This window comes from Alternaria novae-zelandiae (genome assembly GCF_023758075.1).
Source record: "Alternaria novae-zelandiae strain BMP 2774 chromosome Unknown scaffold_20, whole genome shotgun sequence".
NCBI lineage: Eukaryota > Fungi > Ascomycota > Dothideomycetes > Pleosporales > Pleosporaceae > Alternaria > Alternaria novae-zelandiae.
Genome location: NW_026056980.1, coordinates 416,665 through 436,892, shown reverse-complemented (window position 1 = coordinate 436,892; position 20,228 = coordinate 416,665). Strand labels below are relative to the sequence as shown.

General features: G+C 52.9%; 7 protein-coding genes across 7 annotated transcripts; 5 read left to right on the top strand and 2 right to left on the bottom strand.

Moving 5' to 3' along the window:
- Window positions 1-14: 14 nt before the first annotated feature.
- Window positions 15-8,077, bottom strand: J4E88_008676 (Type I Iterative PKS; the record flags this gene model as incomplete). Its single annotated transcript, XM_049402285.1, has 8 exons — window positions 15-884; window positions 935-1,255; window positions 1,302-5,971; window positions 6,137-7,325; window positions 7,378-7,393; window positions 7,487-7,646; window positions 7,706-7,850; window positions 7,907-8,077. 8 exons carry the CDS (start codon window positions 8,075-8,077, stop codon window positions 15-17), a joined length of 7,542 nt encoding a protein of 2,513 aa, XP_049251956.1.
- A 529-nt stretch (window positions 8,078-8,606) lies between these two features.
- Window positions 8,607-9,838, top strand: J4E88_008675 (uncharacterized protein; the record flags this gene model as incomplete). Its single annotated transcript, XM_049402284.1, has 3 exons — window positions 8,607-8,864; window positions 8,915-9,022; window positions 9,071-9,838. The coding sequence occupies 3 exons, from the start codon at window positions 8,607-8,609 to the stop codon at window positions 9,836-9,838; spliced, it is 1,134 nt and encodes a 377-aa protein (XP_049251955.1).
- Window positions 9,839-10,465: 627 nt separating this feature from the next.
- J4E88_008674 (putative secondary metabolism biosynthetic enzyme) lies at window positions 10,466-12,179 on the top strand (the record flags this gene model as incomplete). Its single annotated transcript, XM_049402283.1, has 5 exons — window positions 10,466-10,469; window positions 10,521-11,327; window positions 11,380-11,522; window positions 11,591-11,878; window positions 12,150-12,179. The coding sequence occupies 5 exons, from the start codon at window positions 10,466-10,468 to the stop codon at window positions 12,177-12,179; spliced, it is 1,272 nt and encodes a 423-aa protein (XP_049251954.1).
- A 1,325-nt stretch (window positions 12,180-13,504) lies between these two features.
- J4E88_008673 (uncharacterized protein) lies at window positions 13,505-14,171 on the top strand (the record flags this gene model as incomplete). The annotated part of the gene is made up of 2 exons (XM_049402282.1): window positions 13,505-13,628; window positions 13,768-14,171. 2 exons carry the CDS (start codon window positions 13,505-13,507, stop codon window positions 14,169-14,171), a joined length of 528 nt encoding a protein of 175 aa, XP_049251953.1.
- A 223-nt stretch (window positions 14,172-14,394) lies between these two features.
- Window positions 14,395-15,184, top strand: J4E88_008672 (uncharacterized protein; the record flags this gene model as incomplete). The annotated part of the gene is given in 2 exon segments (XM_049402281.1): window positions 14,395-15,031; window positions 15,051-15,184. The coding sequence occupies 2 exon segments, from the start codon at window positions 14,395-14,397 to the stop codon at window positions 15,182-15,184; spliced, it is 771 nt and encodes a 256-aa protein (XP_049251952.1).
- A 573-nt stretch (window positions 15,185-15,757) lies between these two features.
- On the top strand, window positions 15,758-18,517 carry HSP98 (Heat shock protein hsp98; the record flags this gene model as incomplete). The annotated part of the gene is made up of 1 exon (XM_049402280.1): window positions 15,758-18,517. The coding sequence occupies one exon, from the start codon at window positions 15,758-15,760 to the stop codon at window positions 18,515-18,517; it is 2,760 nt and encodes a 919-aa protein (XP_049251951.1).
- Window positions 18,518-19,070: 553 nt separating this feature from the next.
- CRP27 (40S ribosomal protein S22) lies at window positions 19,071-19,750 on the bottom strand (the record flags this gene model as incomplete). The annotated part of the gene is made up of 3 exons (XM_049402279.1): window positions 19,071-19,330; window positions 19,567-19,651; window positions 19,703-19,750. The coding sequence occupies 3 exons, from the start codon at window positions 19,748-19,750 to the stop codon at window positions 19,071-19,073; spliced, it is 393 nt and encodes a 130-aa protein (XP_049251950.1).
- Between the last annotated feature and the right edge of the window lie 478 nt (window positions 19,751-20,228).

The window sequence follows — 20,228 nt, the reverse complement described above, 5'->3', positions numbered from 1 at the left end:
AATTGTCTATCACATCATGCATCTGCCTCAAGACTGGCCACAGCTTTCTTCGTCCGCTTGAGTTGACTCATCTTCGTGATCAGCTCCCCGATTGCGGCCACGGTCCTACCACGCATGATATCGAAAACCGCAATGTCCGCGGCAAACTCCTTGCCAATCCAGTTGCGCAGCTCGACTGCGACAAGTGAATCCACCCCGAAAGCGTGAAGGGGTTTATTAACGTCAATCTCCTCTGGAGGGATGGATAGTGCGCGTGCGAGCTTGCGCGCCAGCGCCTCGAGGACCACTGCTACTCGCTGCTCATCGTCTTCGGCAAGATTGAACAACACAGCGGCGCTTACGCTGTTCTGTGTGTTGGACTGGTTTGTGCCACGGGCTTGCGAAAAGGACGCGAAGAGTGGACGCTGCAAAACGTCCGCTGGTTCCAAATTGCGTTCAATCAGATCAACGGGAGTTACTAAACCCATCGCGATCTGACTCTTGTCCATTGTCATCGGCATCTTCGTATGTTCTGGGTCACAGTATATGGTCAACACCGCCAGGAACTCATCTTCTTCAATCTGGCCGAGACTGCCGGACTTTTTGAAGTTCTCGTGTAAGCGTTCAGTCTCCGCGACGATGCCGATGGTGCGCATCACACCTAGGTCAATGGACGTTGCGCGCTGCTGGTGCTGGACTCGATGGCGTGCGAGTGCATCTTGGAAAGTGCAGCCTGCTGCATAGTTGGACTGACCGATGTTGCCTACGACGCCTGCCACCGACGATAACATGATGAAGAAATCCAGATCTCGAGGAAGCACGGTGTGTAGGTTCCATGAAGTGTGGGCTTTGGAACGGATAGTCTGAACCCACTGAGTGTGACTCATGTTGTCGAATGTCGCGTCCTACGAGACTTGGTAAGCGATTTCTCGAGCGTGAGCATTGAGCGACTTACATTCAGCATCATGGTGGCATTGATGCAACCTCGAATTGGCGGCATAGACTTTGCGCATGCAGCGAGAAGATCAGAGAGCGACCCTGCATTGGATGCATCACACTTCGGGGTGCACACGTTGATGCCCAGCTCCGCTAGTTCGCTCACCAGTTCAACAGCAGCTCCCGAAGCAGTACCAGACCTCGATGGTACGATCAGATGTCGCGCGCCCCTAGAGGCCATCCATCTGAGTATGGATCTCCCGATGCCACCCAGTCCTCCGGCAACGACATAGCTGGCGTTCTGGTCAAATTGCCACGATCGACGGCGGAGAACGCGTTTCTAAACTAGTCAGTCTTGATCGATACTTAAGACCTGACAAACGTACCTGCACTTTTGCAGAAGGATCGATTTGGATAATGATGCGCCCGGTATTCTTCCCGCTCTGGAGATACCTGAACGCGCCCTCAACGTCTGACACCGGGAAAAGGTTCAATGGCCTCGGACAGTGTATATTCCTTTCCCCAACAAGGTCCATCGTCTTGTGGAGCAAGTCCCGTCCCATCTGCTTGCGATTCAAAGCAATATGGCGCAGATCAACCGCGAAGAACGAGACATTGTTTGCAAAAGCCGCCATCGGGAGTGAGGAATTGGCGTTGATGTCAGCTTTGCCAATCTCAACAAATCTGCCATATGGTGCGACGCATTCCCACGAAGCGCGCAGCCCCTCTCCCACAAGAGAATTCAGCACGACGTCAACGCCGTACCCACTTGTGAGGCGCATGATGCCTTTGGCGAAAGTCGTGTTTCGACTGTAAAAGATGTGGTCGGAAGGAATCCCATACAGGTCGATGAGATGCTGCTTCTTGAAGTCGAAGCCCACGGTCACGAATATTTCAGCGCCTATCAGTTTCGCGATTTGGATAGCAAGCTGACCAGTCGCACCAGATGCAGCATGGATCAGAATCTTTTCTCCTTTTTGCAATCTTGCAACTTCGGCCAGGGAGTAATATGCTGTTATGCCACAGTTCAGTACTGCGCACGCTTCTTCGAACGAGACGGCCTCTGGAATCTCAACGGCAGCCCATTCGTCAGCGCGAGGAAACATTCGCATGCATCCAACACCGCAAATGCAGACTCGGTCTCCTGGTTGAAACCGTGTACAGGCGGAGCCTACGCGCGTGACTATACCAGCACAGTCAGAGCCAAAGGTATCTTCTTCCAGCCGGCCGAGAGCTTGAAACATATCGCGGAAGTTCAGACCCCACGCTTTGGCTTCAATCTCGACCTCTCGGTCCCCGAGGGGAGCATGATGTTCAGTGTCTTCTGCGAAATGCAATGTTTCAAGAGAGCCTCTGCTTCCAATCTCAATCTTGAGTGGTGGACCAGGAAGCCAGAGCTCTGTCCGCATCTGTGGCTTGACCAATGAGTTCAAGTCCATGTTCAATTCCCTCTCTTCTACGAGCCGCCCGGTCAGCATGTGGCCATCGCGTAACACATACTCGAGTTCTGGCGACTGCGTTGAGGACATTACGTCAAGTACATCCCAGATGACATCGCATCCTCTGATCCAGTCGCGGACCGTATCCTCAATCGAGAGCGTTACGATGCGCTTGTTGGCGAATTCTAGCCTCATAGCCCGAAGAAAGCCATCCTTGAGACTAGCACAGGGATAAGAAGAGCAGTCGGTGTTGTTGGGGAGCATAGCAGAAGAGACCCACAAGAGATTCTCGGATACATGCACCCATTCCCGGATGAGCTGTAATGCTTCAGCTGATGTGGACATCAATATATCCCCACTTATATCTGCGAGAAAGACGACGATGTCTTCTTTCGACACTTCTGCAACGCCAACCTGTGTGAATAGGCATATTCTTGTCGTCGTACGGGATGTTCGGGGCTTTTGTTGCAAGAGTTGGGTGCCCAAACCGTAGTGAGACTGGTTGGCATCGTTGACAACGAACAGTATTCTGCCACCTTTCTGTGAGGGTTGAAGGTCTTCAACGGCTGTTGAGAAGATCACACTGCATTGATGCGCAGCAGGCTCCTCATAATCGCGAATAACGAACTCGTTGCCCGAGAACCCGTTTTCCCGTAACAAGCGATCCCACTCCGGTTCTGTGATGGTTGGCCCGGAAGTACGGAACTTCTCTTCGCTGAGCCACCAGCCAGGCAGTATGCCAAAGCCAAAGTTCATGAGGAAGCAGTCTGGCGCTGTAGTCTCATGGAAAATGAGTTTGCCTCCTGGCTTCAATGCACGCTTGAGGTTCTGGAGCGTGGCGGCGAGGTTCTTCGTGGCGTGGATGACACTGCCGGCGAGGATCACGTCATAGGTACCAGATTGGAAGCCTTGCTTCGTTACGTCGCTTTCGATATCAAACGTCTTGAAGATCATGCGATCTTGGCTATGAGAGAACTTTTCGCGTGCCTTCTCGAAGAAGCCTGGGGAGACGTCGGTGTAGGTGTAGCTAGAGAATGCGGTACCGCCAGTGCGGTTCTCGACGTCGCGAAGAGTGGAAATAATGTGTTCCGTCATAGCGCCTGTCCCTGAACCAACCTCAAGGATCTTCTGTGTTGGGTTCTCGTGCGCCACTAGGCTGAGGTACGAGATGAATTTGTCGTTATACACTGGCGCGAACATGGCTTTGTATATGTCTTGGGCGAGGGTCGTGGAGAAAAGCAGTTCGAGCGCATTGATGTCGCCGCGTACGATAGGGACAATGTGCTCTGCTATCTCGATGAACATTCTCCAGTCCGGGAATTGCATACTCAGATGATTGAGCTTCTTGTTCAGCTCTTCATCCGTGAGCTCTTTTTGCGACAGTATCGGTACGTGCTCAAGGTGTAGCTTGAGCCATGACAGATAATTTTTCATGTGTGTTGGTGCTGTAGACCAGTCCGTGTCTTCCAGTCGGTCGAGGTTGCGGTGAACAACAGCGCGAATCGTCTGCTCAAGTTCGATGATGAAGTCGACTTGCGTTGACTCATCATCGGCGAAATAATCAGCTTCACAATACGCCTGAAGCTGGCTTGGCTTCATGAGCGATAGCTGGGGCTTCCAATCAAAGCCATGTAGCAGCTTCCTTTCCACTTCGTTCTTCGTTTCAGCACCGAGCACTGGCGACATCTCTAGACGCGATACATGGCAAAGCGGGGATCCGTCATCTGCGAGCGCTGTAAAAGAGCTCTCGATGCCTTTGATTGTCTTCTTGAATCTTGACGTTGTGAGCATTCTGATGTGGCGAGTTTGAGGGTGTTGCCACCCAGATGCTGATATCCAGGTATCATAAACTTTGTGAGGAATGATTGTCGGTAGCTTGTCTGACATGCCAGTAGACGGAGCAGTAAAGCAGACTTGGCAAGCTGCATCAAGTACTGCTGGGTGCACCACCCCTTCGTAAGAATACATGGATGCGCTGACGTCGACGCTCGCAATACCGAGCTCGTGCCCATCCCAGCGGATCTTGTCTGCCAACGCGAACGCTTCGCCGTATTTGAGGCCCTGGTTCTTGTGCCAGTCGTAGAAGTCCGTCTTGCTTATAGGAAGCATGCATTGTTGTTCCGCGGCAACGTAGCTATCGAGCAATGATTTAGCGTGAGCTCTCGCCTCAAGACCACAATCTACTTCTGTGGCAGTCTCCTCGTACTCCACATGCACTTCAGCTCGGACACACTCAATCCACTCGCTGTCTGATCGAGCGAAAATACGAACTTCTGAACGTGTCGACGTCTTCTCGTAGTCCTGACGAAGCGGGCGTAGCTGAGTCACCACTTCGGTCTTGCTCGTAGGCTCAGAGCTAACGACGATGGGATTCATGAATGTTGCTTCCTTGATATTGTAGCCCAAAATGACTTGGTCGGTCTGAAAGTGTTGGTTTACGGCTTCTAGAGCCATCATGATCATTCCTGTAGCCGGGAAAAGCGCCTGGTCACCTACGACGTGGTCTGCAAGCCAAGGAGTCTCTTCTAGACTAAGCATCTTTCGCCATCGCGGCTCGGAAGGATTCCAGTCCGTAGCACATATGCCGAGAACGCTTCTTGGTGCGTTGTTGCGCATCCGCCAGTCTCGGCTAAGTCGAGTCTCGTGCCAGTATGTCTGCGAACGATCGAAAGGATACTCAGGCAAGTCAACCAGGATCTGCAGGCGTTCCTTTCGAGCATCTTGTAGGTTCGCCGCCTCGATCGACGGAGTATATCCATACGTAAACAAGCACCCGATTGTCCTCATGGTCGATCTGAGAGAAGAATCGAATTTCGACAACAAAGACATGTACCTAGCTTGCTTCTTGGTCGTATATTGGCCCAGTGTTTCGGTGGTAGGTCTCTTCAGTGCTGCATGAGGTCCGATTTCGATATAGTCATGTATAGTGTGGTTGCGATCGAGCTTCGGTGCTGTCACGGCAAGGTATCGCAGGGCGTCCGCAAATCTGACGGGGGAGACAAGATTATCGACCCAGTAAGTACCTGTGACCAAGGCATCGGCATCAACTACTGTGCCAGTCACAGAGGAAACCATGAAGATCGAGCTTTGTTGCTCGCCTCGTTCGAGTGGACCCATCGACGAGTAATACTCCGCGGAGATGTCATGCACAGCAGGAGAATGGTAAGCTACGCCCGTTCTCAGTTTCTGCGCGAATATGCCGTCTTCATCCAGCCGATCTTTCAAGGTGTCGATGCTGGCCTCATCGCCAGATAATGTTACGTTGAAAGGGCTGTTGACGCAAGCAACGTGGATATTTCCAGAGAGAGAAGCCTTGGCCAGGTATCCTGAAACGCCACTTTCAGGAAGATTGACTGACATCATGGCTCCGGGACGAGGTAACGATTCCATAAGCTGATTAGCCAGTCTTCCTCTATGGTAGGCGACTTTACATGCGGACTCAAGTGACAAAGCACCGATACAGTACGCCGCGGCGATCTCGCCAGAGGAGTGGCCAACCACTGCAAGTGGCGCAATACTGAAGCTTCTTAGCAGTTCCACAAGCGCTATCTGGAGAGCAGTGCAGAGGGGCTGGCTGAAACAGGGCTGATTGATGTTGTTCCCGTGCTCCATCTCGTCTAGTCAAGAGTCAGCGTGAATGCCAAAGTAGAGGCAGTTGGCTGTCTTACCAAGTAACGACCATGTTGCGCCTAATGAGCGAAAGAAATTCCCGATCCTGACCAAAGTTGACCTGAAGATGGGAAATCTGAGCAGTTCCCAGCCCATGTGAGCGTACTGCGCACCTTGGCCAGTGAATATCCATGCCATGCCAGCCTCTCGAGCTGAACGTATGAGGGTCGAGGTAGCAGCGCTAATGGTCGTGGACTTCTCGCCGGGATCAACGACTGCGTATGCCTTCCACGCCATGACACTCCTACGAGAGGACAGAGTATACGCGAGGCGACGTAGTTTCTCTTCGTGCCCTAATACGCGCTTGTCGAAGTAATCTGTATACTGCTGTATCACGAGTCGTAACGCAGCTTCGTCCCTCGCAGACCAGACGAGTAGCTGGACACTCCCTTCCGGTGCCTTGACACTTTGAGTAGTAATCACGGTTGTCGAGCCATTCATATGAGCAGGATCGACAGTCACCCCATACTCGCTGGCATGGTCGTGATCGTTTGTGCCATTCAAGTTCCCATTTGGAGTGTTGCCATTCGTTTGTGGCTTCTGCAGAGTCGAGGGAACCAATGTATTGTGGAAGCTTTGTAGATTCATGGACTCAAGAGTGTGATATGCATCGTCCAGTATGACATGTCCGTTGGAACCGCCGAAACCGAAGGAGTTGACTGAGATGCGACGCAGCCCATTGGTCGGCCATGGGATGCATTTCGTGGGTACCTCAACATTGTAGATCTTGGCGTTGATCTTTGGACTGATCTTCTCGAAGAGTGCGCTCGGTGGTATGACGCCCATTTCCAATATCATGATAGACTTGAGAATTCCAGCTAGTCCGCTACAGCCTTCGAGATGGCCTATATTAGATTTGACGGATCCAACATATAGCGGGTGTTTTTGTGATCGGCTAGCCCGGAAGGCCCTGCCTATCGCCTTCATCTCCGTGGCATCTCCGAGCTGAGTACCAGTTCCATGAGCTTCGACGTATCGCGTAGACTCAAATCCCAAGTTGCAGCTCTTATAAACGTGTCTTATCAACTGCTCTTGCGATTCCGCGCTGGGCTGCGTGATGCCTGGTGTGCGTCCATCCTGGTTTGAGCCAGTCGCTCGAACTACGGCACGTATGACATCTGAATCTCGAATCGCGTCCGAAAGCCTCTTGAGTACCAGCACTACCGCACCTTCTCCACGGGCGTAGCCATTAGCACGGTGATCGAAGCTATAGGAGACGCCGTCTGGTGAGAGCATCTGCATGTTCGATAGGTAAAGCGAGATTTCGACGCTGAGGAGGACGTTCGCTCCAGCAAGAAGAGCCTAGCGCGTGTCAGTACTCTTGTAGTGGCACGATCTCGTAGGGCAGCGTTACCATTGAGCTCTGGCCGCTACGAAGCGAATGACAAGCCAAATCCATCGCAATCATGCTTGTCGAGCATGCCGTGTTCAGTTGGATGCTAGGCCCTTTGAAGTCGAAGTACCAGCTAAGCCTATTGGCTAGGATAGAAGGCGAAGTACCCGTCGCGGTATTGGTCGGTGCTTCGTCGGGGTCTCTAGCCAAGATTCTGCTGTAGTCATCGGACATGGAAGCAGCGAACACTGCCGTCTGTGATCCAGCAAGGGTTTCTGGTGGAATTCCAGCTGCAACAAGTTAGACTTCGCCGACAATAATAGTGATGTAGAGGTTGGGTAGCACTCACCATTCTCCAATGCTTTGTATGAAGTTTCCAGTAGCCATCTCTGCTGAGGGTCCATTGATGCGGCCTCTTTCGAGGTTATAGAGAAGAAGGCTGCGTCAAAGGCGGCAGGATCTTCTTTGACAAAGTGAGCATTCGTGGAATATACCTGTCAACCTCTGTTAGCATTGGCTGCTCTCTTGACGTTTCGTAAATGTAGCTTACCGTATTATCCATCGCTACGTTGGAGTTGTAGAATGCATCGATGTTGCCTCGGGACTTAGGCCACGGACGACTGAGGCTTCTGCCTCTTTGTAGATTGTCCCAGAAGCTGTGGTCCTCATTGTGACCTTCCGGTAGCTTGTAGGACAGCCCGACGATGGCGATGGGTTCCATGGCTGTGAGGCTTCGGCGTAAGTTCACGGTGTTCAGTCACTGTTCAAGTGCGGTGCTCATTCAGTTACACCAAAACATATCGGAAGAGAAAGCGCATAGAGATGGTCATGCTATTTCGAGCTTTCCGAGGTATGATGATCTTGACGCATATGCTGGGGTGCGAGGTGATTGGCCGTTGCTACCGATGGTATGGCTATTGGTGGTAAGCCATTACAGCCTGTGCCCCCCAAGGCAGACCTACAGGAAGCGTTAAAATCCTTGGAGGTTATTTCCTTGAAAGAGTTGATGCGCGTGCAGGGATGGCTGCATGCGAGTTGGTTTCCCAAAGCGACCAAATGTCAGCCGTTAATATCGCCCACTGCCACCCACGTACGTTCAATCTGCCGTAGCCAGTCAGCTTAATAAAGCGCCGGCAAGGCAGTCATCCACTGCGCTGGAATCATTTTTCCTTTGCTCTACCGCCTTTCCCGTCAATCCAATCTGCTTACAAAGGCAGAACCGCACTCGCATACCATAATCGCTTCACATCATGGACCCAGCTGCGCTCGCACAATCCTCGCCAGAAGAGCAGGCTATATTCCTAGCCGCGCTTTTGGAGGGTCCAGCTCTAGAGCCTCCCCTGGGTACGAGTTCAAACTTCGACCACCCAGGCGGAAGCCATGCCATTGGCTATGGTGTTGTCTTGCTCGGAAGCATTGTCGCTGCACTTGCGGTTCTGCTTCGTTTGTGGTCGAGAGCGCTGTTGAAGACATTTCGCATCGAAGATGCGCTCCTGATATCGGCCCTAGTAAGCATCTCAGTATCCAGAAGACGAACCAAACTAAACAGGCTGCACAGGGTCTATATGCTGGACACTCATATGTCTTATACGAACTCGCGATATTCCCAGGCTTTGAAGTTCATCAGTGGAACATCCAGCTCCAAAACCTGTTTCCAATCCTTTACGTGAGTGCGATAGCGATCGAAACATGGACCTTACCTGATCCTTAACAGCATGTTCATCTGGGCTCAATCTTTTACGGTTTGGTCATCATGCTCCTGAAGGTAGCCATCTTGCTCGACTGGCTCAAGATCTTCGTGCCTCGTGGGCAGCGCAACGCCGTGTTCTGGATTTCCCATGTCATGATCTGGGCGAACATCCTCTTCTATGGCGTCGGCACCTTGGTCGAGATCTTCCAGTGCAGTCCACGGACCAAGATATGGAATCCTTTGGTAGAAGGCAAGTGCCCTATCGACATGAGAAGCCACAACATGGCTGCGGGTATCGTCAACCTCATCTCCGATCTGGTCATCCTTGGGCTGCCACAGAGGGTGATCTGGCAGCTACACATGTCGCGCGCCAGCAAGATAGGTATCTCGCTCCTCTTCGGTATCGGAATTTTCGCTTGTGCGAGCGCAGCGGTGCGTCTATATTACATTTACAGGCTGTTGCACACATCCGATCAGCTGTATATCGTCTCCATCGCGGGTCTTTGGGGTGTAGGCGAGATGACGGCTGGTTTCCTCATCATAGGCTTCCCATCGCTTCCCAAAGTCGTCAAGGCCCTGCCATTCTCGGATTCTGTTGTCTCGCTCTTGCGACAGATAACGCGGCCGGGCTCAAGCGGTGATGCTGAAGGTCAGGCCGAGACGCGTCGCGGGCTGCCATCGTGGCACAAAGCCGCACCACTAAAGAAGCGTCGCGACCAGTTCGAGGTCAGCGAATTGAGCGAGTATGATCTTCCCGATCGTGATAGGGTTCACATGGGTGATAGGCGCTAGGTAGAGGGCGCATGGCTGGCATCGCGGGTTGGTGGGGTCGCATTCTTCGTAGTTCATCATAGTCCTGGAATGGAAAGATGCAGGTGCCCTGCTGTTCCCGGCACAACTTCGGTAAACGCGTCCCAGCCACTCTTGAACCGCTGACGTGAGCCCATCCATCACGTGACGAACACGAATTGCCCTGCGCGTCATGGCGATCCTCCCCTATTGCTCTCCTCACTGCTTGATACCCTGCCGACACTGCAACATTCGCCTGCATGCAGGTAAGAGCTCACCAATATGATGTTGCATGCCGAGTCTGGGCACCCTTTCGACCGGTCACTGCCTGTGGTCGCTACAGCCGCGTTGAGACGCCGCAAGCTGCAAGCAGCAAGGGTAGCTATGGCCCACGGATAGTGCCACCAGATCCAGCATCTCATTCGCCTATACTCAGCCTCCCTGGAGCGTCCTTCTCTCATTGCCTGTCTCAATGCTACAGTCAGATCGATCTGATGGTTGTGTCGCACGGGCTATGCACCCATCCGGGGGCAGACCGTACATATAACGACTATCTTGACTGTGCAGTGCGTCACTCTCGGTTATTCCTGTTACACACCTGGGCATCTACTTTACGAAGGTTTCCACAGAATGGGTGAGGCATACGACCCAAGGACCGTCTTTAGCCCCAGCCGAGAGTTGGCAGCCCGCATCGGGAATCAGAAGGCCCGTCAAACAACAAACCCCTCGTCCTCATTCTATCGCAACCTGGAAGATGCACTAGAAGTTAAGAAGAAGTCGCACACCTTCTATTCTATCCAACAGAACCTATGGCAAGCAGCTGAGTCAACAGTCGACTTCATCTCCAACGACATTCTCTCTTTTGGCACCAGCGGCATCTTGAAGACAGAATACTTGAAAGAGCTTTCCCGATATGATCAACACAACCCTGGGGCGCCGGGATCGCGACTCGCCGAAGGAAACTACGCCTATATAGAAGAAACCGAGCAGCACATTGCTAAGTTTCATGGCGCTGAAACGGCACTACTGCTGGCTTCTGGGTTCGAAGCAAACGTGGCCATATGGACTTCAATACCACGACCGGGCGACGTAATTCTATACGATACCTTGGTGCATGCCAGCACTCATGAAGGGATTGACCAGAGTCTGGCAGGAGAACGAGAGAGTTTCGCACACAACAGCATCGAGGACTTTCGCCGCATCCTAACATGGATCATAGAGTCCAATCCGTTGATCCAAAGGGGTGCAAGATCAGTCTTAGTAGCTGTCGAGTCTGTCTATAGTATGGACGGTGATGTCTGCCCATTGCAAGAACTTGTTGATGCCGCGAAGGAATTGGCTCCTTCCGGAGGTGTCCAGTTCGTGGTGGATGAAGCCCATAGCAATGGCATATATGGGCCTCAAGGCAAGGGTCTTGTGTGCGCTCTCGGTCTGGAAAAAGAGGTGGCGATAGTGATGCATTCGTACGGCAAGGCATTATCCTCAAGAGGCGGTATGTATCTCAAGATCTACTTGAAGGTTATGTATACTCATTCGCAAAACAGCTGCCATCCTTGGAAATGAGACAATCAAATCTACGCTCCTCAACTTCGCACGAACTATCATTTTCACGACTGCGCCTTCATTCGCATCTGTAGCACTTATCCGGACAGGATACAGGCTGTTAGAGTCGGAAGTTGGAAGACAGGTAAGTACCCTCTTCATCTCAATGTCCACGACGATCGTTCGCTGACCCTTTACAAGGCCCAAGTACAGGTTCACGATCTTGTGGATTTCTTTTTACAGTCAATCATATCGCACCCCCTCTGGGAAAGCGCAGAAAACACCGGGCTACTCGCCATTCCCCTGCTAAAGGACTGGGAAGGATCACCAACAGCGACATCCCACATAATCACGATCCGCACCCGACAACCATGCACATACTGGCTGTATTTCCACCTCCTCCTAGACGGCTACTGTGTCTTCCCTGTCGAGCACCCTGTCGTCGCCAAGGGCGAAAGTCGCTTAAAGGTTACATTCCACGCCGGCAACACGGAAGAGCAAGTAAGCGGGATGGTAACATCAATTTTCGCGTGGATCCAGGAAATGATGGAAATCGAGGGAAGCCAGGATCATGCGCAGCGAATCAGCGTTTCGCAAGCTGCCCACAAGGTCTATACTTGGATGGCGCATGAAGGGCTGACTGGGTTTGGCATGCCTGCTTCGATGGTGAGATACTGAGGGTACCTTCTATTGGCCTCACGATCATTACCCGGATAATTCGTCTCGTCTCGAGTTCGCCTTGGTAGTTCAAAGATTATGCACAATGTGACAGGGATGGAGTAGCCTGGTCAACCGGGCGTAAAACGCATGCAACAAACGAAGCCAGCCGCCTTATCCCTCATATCAGCTTCATAAAGTACCAAAATGGCGGTCCCCGAGCCGCGAAGATCATTCCTTCATGTACATGTTGTGGGTAACACGAAATATGCACGTAAGCCATTGAGGCTTGGCGAGAAGGAATGGAATGGGGCGAAGTAAGATCATAGTTGCAGAAAGGTTGACGGCAGTTCCTTCAGCCTTCACATGCTAGCGCTTCGGGCCGGTGGATCTTGGATGCTCATACGTGCATGTAGGATTCTTCCGTCGAGGCTTTTTTGGAGATTAGGATATGCCCAGGTTGTTTTAGTCCAACCCACACCTAGAACTTTTGTATGCTTGTTGTTGTTCAAGTATTGGATATACGCAATGGCCAAGTCTCACCGTGCTCGGATAGAATGAGACAACCCAGGCTTTGTCTACACACTCCAAGGTGCCGTATTTTTGACTTTACACGCGATCGTGCAATAGAAACCAGGTAATCTTTCATAGCCTCATTATCCGTATGAGACAATTTCTGGAGTTTGACATAGCCTAATGTCCACGTGAAGTCCATAAATCACGCGGGCCGTGCACCACGATGCAGCGCCGCTGCCTAAACAATTACTGTGCCACAAACGCGCAGAACCCTTACACGGGCCACAGATGAGGTGGCGGCGTTGTGTCTGGCTCACCTTCGCTCCCATCAATTCTCCGGCAACCACCACTCTTTTGCATTGCCGTCCGTTTCGCAGCACGCAAGCATGGCGCCTAAAGGTGATCTAAGCGGAAAAGTAAGGTGCCACCTGAGTGATCCGCGTACGTACGCTGACATGTGAAGACGGTGTTTGTGATTGGCGGGTCTAAAGGACTGGGGAAGGAGATGTCGAAGGTTATAGCTTCTCAAGGTACGAGCTTAGCATGTCTAGAGTGTCGTTCATCATTGTTGAACAGCAACGTATAGGCGCTCATGTGACTATCTTTGCGCGCGGGCAGACACAACTCGACGAGGCCAAAGATGAGATTTTTGCAAGCAGAAGAGACGAAAGCCAGCAGGTTGTGGCAATCGCTGCAGATCTTGGCACACCTTCAACAGTGAGTAGGCGTCCGATTCAACTGCCATAAGAAGAAGGCAAGTCCAAACTAGCATTCTAATGATACCACTAGGCATATTCCCTTTTTGTATCACAGCCGACGACTCCGGATATCGTGTACTGTGTTGCTGGCGGTACACCGTCGGAGTGCGGGTACTTGCTCGACCTACAGCCTGAGGTATTCGAACGCTGTATGAACAACAACTACTACTCAAGCCTGTACCCAGCGCAGGCGGCAATGAAGCTGTGGACTCAAGATGACGAAGACGCTGCGGTGCCATTAAGCCCAAAGTTGAGGAAGATTGTGTTCGTGAATAGTTCCGCATCGCTTGTCCCGGCACCTGGCTACCTAGCATACTCCGGTAAGTGATCGTGCATCGCCGTAGAACGGTGCAAGCCTTAAAACTCAGTATACTCACTGATCGTGCGTACATCAAGCCGCCAAAGCTGCTCAACGCTCACTTGCCGACACCCTACGCATGGAAGTAATGAGGTACTCAGGCCCAAAGAGCACGTACGCCGTCCAATGTATCTTTGCGCACAACTTCATCACGCCAACCTTTCTACAAGAGCAAAAGACTAAACCCGAACTCACCAAGCGCATCGAAGGCACGTCGGGCGAGCTTCACGAATTAGAGAAGCAGTTTCCCTACGCTGCGAAGATTGCGCCCGAGATTGTGGCAAATGTAGCGAGCGGCGACTATGCTGTATGTGATGGGAGATTCGATCCTCAGCTATTGTGGGCGAATGCTATGGGTGCGAGTCCGCGGCGTGGATGGGGGATCGTGGACACGCTGATGGCCATGTTTATGCTTCTCGCGTGGCCATTCGTGAGGCGTGATATGGAGAAGAAGTGTTGGGGTGATGCGTTGGGTGCAAAACAGGATGAAGATACGAAATCATGATGGTCGTCCTACATCATCAATGGCCTATAAGGTTCTGTTTAGTGCGATTAATAATCGTACTCTCTAACATATGGGGTATGCCTCAGTCTTGATAAGGGCCGAAGCAATGACGTTCCCGCTATTTGGGGTTTGCACGTGACCGACAATGAGGCACAGTTGCTTTATCTTGATCTTCTGTTCCCTGCCTCCCCACATTGCACTCGACATACATCCCGGTCTCATCATGGGTAGCGTGCTCAGTTCAATCCGTCCCACGCCACAGCCCCCATCTGATAGCGCACGTTTCATAAGTCCGGTACAACGTCAAACGCACTTGTGCGGTCCGCGAACCATCTACAATAGCGTCAAAGATCTCAGTAAGCGTGTCGACTTCTACGAAGAAATCACTATCTTCGCCTGGCCGTCACGCGGAGGTGTGATCGTACTCGAGAGGCCCTGTCCTGCAGATTTCGACTTTCTCGGCCTCGACCGTCTCGATCCTCCGAAGAAGCGTCACGCCACTCGACAAGAGGAAGACGACTTTGCTCAGCGCTTACTATTGCTCGGTGGGAAGTGGTGGGATTCTCCCGCTAGACACTCCCTGTTCACTCAACCCGACCACTTGCAAGATGAGGACGAAATGGCTGCTCTCCCTGAGCCGACGGCAAGGGAAAACGCGTGGGTTGGTGTCGCATGGCCTAGTTCGGGTGGATTGGTCGTAGCTGAGTGGCCGACCATGATGTACCCTGGTGGACGCATGGACGACGTCGCTCCAGACGATGTGTCGAGATTGTTTTTGTGTATGACGATGGACGAGAAGGCGGCAGTGCTGATGGACAGACTCGAAGGGAAGTGGTGGAAGGGAGTCGAGAATTACGAGGGTAAAGCTTTCATTGGCAGCTGGGGAAATCATCGAGGCGAAGTTGGCGGACTTCAACAAACGTGGCCAAACGAAGGAGAGAGCCAGAATCCTGGTAGTAAAGCTCTGCCTGGTCAACGAGTTCTCTCATCCAGAGAATCAAACTTCGATGTAGGAAAATATTGCTGACGTGTCGAGTATACCTTGCCCTTTGACTTTCGAACCGGACGTCAGGCCGCAAGGCGTGAAGAGTCACACCCTGCCACGCTGATCGCGGATCCGCCTGAGTCGCATTGAACCATGGTCATTGCAGGCGGTACGTTGGGTCGGCGTGGAGTGATGATCTGATGTGGCACCAGTTGGGCAGACGCGACTGGTCTAGTCCATATCAGGTATAGTGCAGCAGGAGTGACGTAGCTGCGATTGGCGGGGAGCTCTTTGCCTGACCGGAAACCTGTACGAGGATCCAGAAGCTTCTACCGACAGGGCAGAACCCACGCCTAGCTTCGAGACATGACGAGAAACCACACGATGTCACTGACGGCTTCCTGACGCTTCGTGAAGTGTTGAGTAAAGCTGCCTTCACCCTATAAATATTTCTCGAGTCCTTTGTGCACCACTTCCTTTCTTCTCCAGAGATACCCAACAACAACACAACGCATACACGATTCCTGAGTACGAGCTCACGACCCACGATTATTACCTTTGGCTTCGGGCCATATACACCAGGCTATAGTCACGAATCACCATGACTTCATTCGACGCCTACACCGACCGCGCCGCGAAGGCTCTAGCAGACAGCTTCGATCTAGCTAAGGGCTATGCGCACTCACAACTCACACCCCTCCACCTCGCCGTCTCGCTCATAGATCCGCCCAAAGATCTGGCCAACCAAGTCGACGTACCGCCGCCGCCGCTATTCAAGCAAGTACTCGAACGCGCGAATGGCGACCCACAACTCTTCGAGCGCAACCTCAAGAAGGCTATGGTACGGTTACCAAGCCAAGACCCTCCGCCAGAGCGGACTTCACCTTCACCTGCTATGGCCAAGGTGCTCCGCTCCGCCGAAGACTTGAGCAAGACACAAAAAGACAGCTTCATCGCCGTCGACCACCTCATCCAGTCCCTCTGCCAGGATGCGCAAATGCAACGGATCCTCGCCGAGTCGAACGTACCGAACGTCAAGCAGATCGATAATGCCATCCTGGCACTCCGAGGCACAAAGCGAGTAGACTCCAAGTCGGCAGACGCGGAGCAGGAGAATGAGAACTTGAAGAAGTTCACCATCGACATGACGGCAATGGCACGAGAGGGCAAGATCGACCCAGTCATTGGTCGAGAAGACGAGACACGCAGAGTCATCCGCATCCTGACTCGGCGAACCAAGAACAACCCAGTCCTCATCGGAGAACCTGGTGTTGGTAAGACTACAGTCGTCGAGGGTCTTGCCCGCCGCATTGTCGATGCGGATGTACCGGCCAACCTCGCAGCCTGCAAGCTGCTCTCGCTCGATGTCGGTGCTTTGGTTGCTGGCAGCAAGTACCGCGGAGAGTTTGAAGACCGCATGAAGGGCGTCCTGAAGGAGATCGAGGAGTCGAAGGAGATGATAGTATTGTTCGTCGACGAAATCCATCTTCTCATGGGTGCTGGTTCATCCGGAGAGGGCGGCATGGACGCTGCCAACTTGCTGAAGCCCATGCTGGCTCGTGGTCAGCTCCACTGCATTGGTGCGACTACCCTCGGCGAGTACCGAAAGTACATCGAGAAGGACGCTGCCTTCGAGCGTCGTTTCCAGCAGGTCCTCGTCAAGGAACCGTCCATTCCCGAGACCATCTCCATCCTCCGTGGTCTCAAGGAGCGCTACGAGACCCATCACGGTGTCACCATCATGGACGGTGCCATTGTCGCATCAGCCACCCTTGCTGCTCGCTACCTCACTCAGCGCCGACTACCCGACTCTGCCGTTGACCTTATCGATGAGGCTGCGGCAGCCGTCCGTGTCACCCGGGAGTCACAACCCGAAGCGCTTGATAACCTCGAGCGACGCCACCGACAACTACAGATCGAGATTCACGCGCTCTCCCGAGAGAAGGACGAAGCCTCACAAGTCCGTCTGAAGGAAGCGCGCGCAGAGGCCGCCAACATCGAAGAAGAGCTGAAGCCCCTTCGTGAGATGTACGAGCGTGAGAAGGGTCGCAGCAAGGACATCCAGGAGCAGAAGCTCAAGCTCGAAGGCCTCAAGACGAAGCTTGCTGAGGCCGAGCGTATGCGCGACATCCAGACTGCTTCCGATCTCAAGTACTACGCCATTCCCGATGTTGAGCAGCGCATCAGCGAGCTGGAGCGAGACAAGGCCCGCGCGGATGCAGAGATGTGGTCTCACCAAGCTAGTGGTGGTGGTGAGGCTCTCATGAGCGACTCTGTTGGTCCGGACCAGATCAACGAGATTGTCGCTCGCTGGACCGGTATCCCAGTCACTCGACTCAAGACTACAGAGAAGGACAAGCTGCTAAACATGGAGCGCCACCTCCAAGAAGTCGTCGTTGGTCAGAGGGAGGCTGTCGTCTCCGTCTCCAACGCCATCCGACTTCAGCGCTCTGGTCTGGCCAACCCCAACCAACCGCCCAGCTTCTTGTTCTGTGGTCCTTCCGGTACCGGTAAGACACTCCTCACAAAGGCTCTTGCAGAGTTCCTATTCGACGACGCAAAGGCCATGATCCGCTTCGACATGTCCGAGTACCAAGAGCGTCACTCCCTCAGCCGAATGATCGGAGCACCACCCGGCTACGTAGGACACGACGCCGGAGGTCAACTCACCGAAGCCCTACGCCGCAAACCCTTCTCCATCCTCCTCTTTGACGAAGTCGAAAAGGCCGCCAAGGAAGTCCTAACGGTACTCCTCCAACTCATGGACGACGGCCGCATCACCGACGGCCAAGGCCGCGTCGTCGACGCAAAGAACTGCATCGTCGTCATGACCTCCAACCTAGGAGCTGAGCACCTATCCCGCCCCAACGCACCCGACGGCAAGATCGACCCCACCACCAAAGAAATGGTCATGGGCGCCCTGCGCAACTGGTTCCTCCCCGAGTTCCTCAACCGCATCTCCTCCATCGTCATCTTCAACCGCCTCACCAAGCGCGAGATCCGCAAGATCGTCGACGTGCGCCTCGGCGAGATCCAGAAACGCCTCAACCAGAACGGACGTAATGTGCGCATCGAGATGACGCCTGAGGTACGGGATTACCTTGGTTCGGCGGGCTACTCGCCTGCGTATGGTGCTAGGCCGCTTGCGCGTCTCATCGAGAAGGAGGTGCTTAACCGGCTTGCGGTGCTTATCCTCCGTGGTTCTATCAAGGAGGGTGAGACCGCGAGGGTCGTGCTTGATGATGGACATATTATGGTGTTGCCTAACCACACGGACAGTGAGGATGATTCGGAGATGTACGATGAGTCTGATGCTGTTGCTGAGTTGGATGCGGAGGAGGACATGGATCTTTACGACTAGAGGAATGTGAAGGGAAAGGGAGGTTGAGTTAGAGGCATTTCAGCATAGGCGTTTAGGGATTGATTGGTTTGGGAAGAGTGCCTTGGTAGAGGCACCATGATGGGATTATGATTCATGGTTTGACGATTGTTGATGAAAAGTAAAGGCGCGGGTTGGCGTTTTACTGGGTAGCATGCTAGATGACCGTGTCTTGTACATAGTTAATGAGAACCAGATTTCAAACACCTTCACCTTCGCCATGCATTAGTTATCCGTCATTGCACTGTTATGACAACATCGCGATGTCGTGATAGATGACCATCACGTTGTACAAGCTGTCTTCGTCTTTCACAGGCTACGCCGATTACGACATGGTCATGTTCAGGCACCAATCGACATGTACCATTATCCTATCCAACATTCACGAGCATCACAGCGGACATGTAAATTTCCCAGTCATGAACTTTTGTCATTTCTTCGTCTAACGTTCCCAAGATGGGCTTACTTGGCCAAACATAAGCTTGCCCAAGCCAGGGTATATTGAATCCCACACCACCACATATCGAGACAGCCTCTAGTAGAAGAAACCGAGAATCTTGCCAGCAACGTGCTTCCTGCGGGCCTCCTCGTGGTCCATGATACCAGCGGAGGTGGTCAGGACGATGTAACCGAATTGACGCGAGGGAAGTAGCTTGACGACCCACTTCTCCATGTCGCGGAGCTGGACGTTGTAGCGGGGGGAGATGACACCGGTCTTGTTGATGCGGCCGTTGAGCTGGATGACGATCTTGCCGTTGCGATGGTCGTCGACCTCCTCGAACTCGCCGATGTAACCTGAAGAAGAGAATTAGTGTTTGTTGCGGCGAAATAAACATCAGACGTCATGAAAGGGATCCGAAGACGTGTAAGTCCTCCGCAGTTAATTTATCGGACACTTAAAGCTCATTGATCGTGGGGAGTCGAGATCAGTGAGTAGTTATCAGCCCGAAGAGGTGATGGGGTTGCTAGCGGAGGAATACACGTCTTTGGGGACATGACGCGTGATGGAATAGATAAACAAGTCGACGTACCGTGACGCTGCATGACAGTGAGGAACTTGACGATGACCTTGGAGGAAGGACGGATCAGGACCTGGCGCTTGCCAGCCTTCTCAGCCTGTTCAATTGTTAGCGCATGTCCATGTCCATCTCCAGGGTTGTAGCTTACGTTGTTGATGGCGTTGAGCGCATCGTTGAGGACGGAAGTCTTGACCATATTGACGGTTTAACGGGAGATTCTCTGTGGCGGAGGCGACTGAGGTATCTGCGCGTGCGTGGTTAGCCTCCAGATGCCAGAGCATGGAGAGTGCCCTTGCAGAAGGGTTCTTCAGCTCGTGTCGAAGAGGAGAAGCAGTGTCGCCCTCATCCTTGCGGACGGCGGCGATTGCATCCCCGGGCTCTGAAGGGCACTCGGGTCCAAGACATACCTCGTGAGGGTGCGGTGGGCGGTAGGGAAGGTCGATGTTGCGAGAAAAGTTCGAGTTTGGAAGGCGCAAATTGGTGTGGTGGACCGTGTCCTCGCTAACGGGGCTGGGCTTGGCAGCAACGACGGGACCCTTGCAGGCTCAGTGCACCCAGCACCAAACTCCAACACCTGGCTGTCCTGCCACACGTCGCATTCACGATACAGAGAGAGGATATGTCTGCCGAGCACGGGACAACATATCGCAGGGCTTATGGTTCAAACTTCACAT